At 52.3% G+C, this 3,905-nt stretch overlaps 1 protein-coding gene across 1 annotated transcript in view; it reads right to left on the bottom strand.

Annotated features, from left to right (window-relative positions):
* Positions 1-800: 800 nt before the first annotated feature.
* The window catches only part of USP20 (ubiquitin specific peptidase 20), an 11,373-nt gene continuing 8,268 nt past the window's right edge, over positions 801-3,905 (bottom strand). The window contains exons 18-23 of the mRNA XM_015822665.1: positions 3,340-3,509; positions 2,865-2,946; positions 2,390-2,498; positions 1,775-1,877; positions 1,064-1,135; positions 801-961 (exon numbers count right to left, since the gene is read on the bottom strand). Of these exons, the coding sequence (XP_015678151.1) occupies positions 801-961; positions 1,064-1,135; positions 1,775-1,877; positions 2,390-2,498; positions 2,865-2,946; positions 3,340-3,509 (697 nt within the window). The remainder of the gene's footprint in view (positions 962-1,063; positions 1,136-1,774; positions 1,878-2,389; positions 2,499-2,864; positions 2,947-3,339; positions 3,510-3,905) is intronic.

The raw sequence follows: 3,905 nt of genomic DNA, 5'->3' as shown, positions 1-3,905 counted from the left end.
GAACCAAAAGGAGAACCAAGACAATGGTGCACCCCTTCTTGGGACTTTCTCCAGGAACAGCTCGAGTCACAAAAGGCCAGCCAGGTGGCAAACGGGAATGGTTATGACGCCGGCTCCTTCCAAGGGCGGCCCCAACTTCTCCGCAAGAACCCTTCCCGGCTTCTGCCGACGATGGGATGAGAAAGCAGGGAACCAAAGGCAGGCAGGAGCTCTTCCTTGCCTGGAACGGGACGATCTTGGGACAAAAACAGGCAGGCGAGATGCTCTCGGCCCCCGGCGGGAGGAGCGACCGAGCGTCAAATTAAGACGGGGGGGGGCAAGTGGCTGGCTGGGGACAGGGCAGGGGGTGGGACGTGTGTCGAGTTCCAAAACGCAGAAGGAGTCTGAAGGGGGAGCCGACCTAAGGAAAGGAAGGACGGAGAAGTCAGGAATCATTAATACAGGCAGTCCTCGGCTTACGACCACCGCAGAGAGCCCGACGTTTCTGCTGCTAAGTGAAACATTCGTTAAGTGAGCTCTGCCCCGTTTTACAGCCTGTCTTGCAAGCTGAATCGTTGCAGTGGTTAAAATGAATAACACGGTTGTTAAGTGAATCTGCTTCCCGTTGACTTTCCTTCTCAGGAGGAAAGTGAGCCCGTTGCCAAGCGGCCGAATTTTAATCACGTAACCACTGAAAAAAGGGCCCTTTTATGACCCCCCCGTGGTCAAAACAACCAAAGGCAGGAGACAAATACCACCAGTGGAGGGCTGAACGTCCCCTTTGGGCTCTCCAGGCCCCTTACCTGAACGTCCCCATTGTCTTACGCTGCTCTGGTCTCAGCTTCGATCTTCTGCTCCCCGTGGAGGCTTTCCACCTCCTGCACCTGGGCCACGTTTTGCCGGATGGCGATCTCGGGGCCTCCGCCGTAGAGCGTGCTCAAGTAGATCCAGGTCTCCTCCGAGATCTGCCCGTAATCGGCTCCTGGAAAAGGCAGGAGAGCCCGTCAGGAGCAACATCTGAACTCAGAGCCTTCACCACAGATCAAGGCCCGGCGGAGTCTGGCGTGATTTCCCTCTTCCTTACCCTGTTTGACTTGCATGTGGCCGCTTCCTTTGGCCACGGCGATTTTGGTGTTGTCGATCGGGCCAGGGGGCTCTGCTGGAAAGGAAACAGGGCTTGTGAGTCCGAGGGTGTAGCATTGAGGGCAGCCTCCTACTCTGGGTGTGGTTTGGACAGAGGGGGCTGCCATGCTCCCAACCGACCCCCTCAGCGGAGGCTGAAGCTACGCACGGAAAACAGAGGTGCCTTTTTAAAAAGGGGCTTATAGTGGTTTTTAAAATTATTTTGAAGCATTTAATAAAACTGGTTCCTTTAATAAAACACTGGCTCCTTTGCTTCTTTTTTTTTTTAAAAAAAAATTGAAGTGTTTAATAAAACTGATTACTGGTTCCTTGGCTGGGTTTTGGGTTTATAACTCTCCCGGTTATGATGTTCAGCAAGAGCTACTTAAGGGAAACTTCGAATCCCAGGGCTTGCAAGACTGACCAAAGGGGATTCTGGGAGTTGAAGTCCCACGTCTGGAGAGCATTTTCAAATCTCAGAGTGCTAAGCAATAGCGGTTAAAGCATCAGGCTAGAAACAGGGAAACGGTGTGAGTTCTATTCCCGCCTTAGGCGCCCGGCTTTCGTCCTCCCAGTTCAATCAGGCAACTGGGCAGGCAGGGAAACGGCTGGTCCAAATCTTTGCAGGCTCCCCGTCGCCACCACTGCCCGGTCAGCCTCTCCCCAAACTGACCGTTGTCCTTCCCTTTGACGAAGGCCTCCCATTCGCGGAACCACTGCATGCTGATGCAAAAGATGACGCTCGGACACTCCTCGGCCTGGAAGGCTTTGTTCAGCTGGGGGGGGGCAAAGGGGCAGAGGTCAGTCTGGGGGGCTCCGAGGGGGTCAAATTAATCAGAATAGAGCTGGAAGGGATCTTGGAGATCCCTGCTCAAACAGGAGACCCTGTACCATTTCAGACAAGGGGCTGTCCAGTTAAAAATCTCCAGGGATAATAGCACCCACAACTTCTGGTGGCAAGCCGTTCCATTGGTCAATTGTTCTCACTTTCAGGCAATTTCTCCTTAGTTCCAGGTTGCTTCTCTCCTTGACGAGTTTCTATCCGTTGTTTCTCGTCCTGCCTTCCGGTGCTTTGGAAAATAAGTTGGTCCCTTCTTCTTACTGGAATGCTGCTATCATGTCTCCCCTAGTCCTTCTTTTCTCTGGACTCGCCATACCCAATTCCTGAAACTGTTATGTTCCAGATCCCTCTTTCCAGCTTCCCAATTCTCTTCCCAAGTCTCCCCCTCCCCCTGAACCCACCCCTAGGCTCCCTACCCCACCAGCCCAGCCCTGGAGACGTCGTTACCTTGATGAAGGTGTCAATCTCCATCTTTCTCCGCTTAGCCAGAGCTTCGATCTCTACCTGGCACACCGAGCAGACGTAGAGGTGATTGACGGCTGGGCCGCCCCCAAACCTGAGCACAAAATGAAACCACACTGCATCTTGCGCCCTGGAACTGAACCCCCACAGAGCTGCTGTACTCTGGACTGACCAGGTGCATTTTCCTTGGTCTTCCCATCCCTTCTATTCATCCTTTTAGTCTTATTCTATTTCTTCTACTCTGCTCTACTTCCATTTCTGTTCTAACTCGTGCGAGGCAACCATAAATATCTAACATGCCCAATAACACAAAAGCACAGCTACCAGTTCTTAAAAGGAAGGAAGGGGGGCAGCCCTGTGTTTCTCCTGCAAGTGGTTTTCCTTGGAATGGACAGGAGACCAAGAGGAAAGAACAGTAACTCCAACAATGGCTGAACCACTGGGAGACAAGATTCCTTACCTGTTATACAGGTATTCCCAAACATTCTGGGGAAGAATTACCACCAGATCATCGATATAATGGTATTTATTCGGTGGGATTCCTACGGAGAAAGATAAACAGAGTTCAGAATGAGGCCGCTTGAAGTTACTACAGAAGTGGAAAAAAGTGACTTTTAATCAGTCTTCGCACTTATTATTGCAGCGTCCCCCACAGTTGTGTGATCACAATCTGGGCAACCGGCTCGCATTTACGACGGTCGCAGAGTCCCGGGGTCACACGAACCCCTTTTCGCGACCTTCGGACAAGTAAAGTCAATGGAGAAGCCAGATTCACTTAACAACAGAAATTTTGGGCTCAGTTGTGGGGGGTAAACCGAGAACTTACCTGTATTTGGAAAAAAAAAGGCTAAGAACCCCACCCCCCGATGTCTCCAAACCCCAAGAAAAGCCCCAAATGTTGTTCTGCAAGGAAGGCGACCCGCAGCGCCCCTCACCTCCGTGGGGGCAGAGGAAGATGTGGTTGCTGATGGGTCCGGGCTCCGTGAAGGTGTTGAACTTGTTCAGCCATTCCCGGGAGATGTAAAACTGCAGCAGGCCGGGCTCCTTCATGGTGGCCAAAGAGACGACTTTCTGGCGCTCCCGGACAGCCTCCTCGCTGCTTTTTCTGCAGGGCGGTTCGAAAGAAAGAAGAGGAGGAGAGGAAGAGTGGAGCGGTTGGGTCTAGTGGGAAAGGTACCAAGCTAGAAAGTGGGAGACAGCGAGTTCTAGTCCCGCCTGAGGCATGAAAGCCGGCTGGGTGACTCTGGGCCAGTCACCAGGAGACAGTGAATTCTAGTCCCGCCTGAGGCATGAAAGCCAGTTGGATAACTTTAATCCAATCACCAGGAGACGGTGAGTTCTAGTCCCGCCTTAGGCATGAAAGCCAGTTGGGATAACTTTAATCCAATCACCAGGAGACGGTGAGTTCTAGTCCCGCCTTAGGCATGAAAGCCAGTTGGGATAACTTTAATCCAATCACCAGGAGACGGTGAGTTCTAGTCCCGCCTTAGGCATGAAAGCC

This window comes from Protobothrops mucrosquamatus, unplaced genomic scaffold (assembly GCF_001527695.2).
Source record: "Protobothrops mucrosquamatus isolate PMUCROS unplaced genomic scaffold, P.Mucros_1.0 scaffold1638, whole genome shotgun sequence".
Taxonomy (NCBI): domain Eukaryota; kingdom Metazoa; phylum Chordata; class Lepidosauria; order Squamata; family Viperidae; genus Protobothrops; species Protobothrops mucrosquamatus.
The sequence above is the reverse complement of the archived record's forward strand: the minus strand, read 5'-3'. Positions and strand labels throughout refer to the sequence as shown.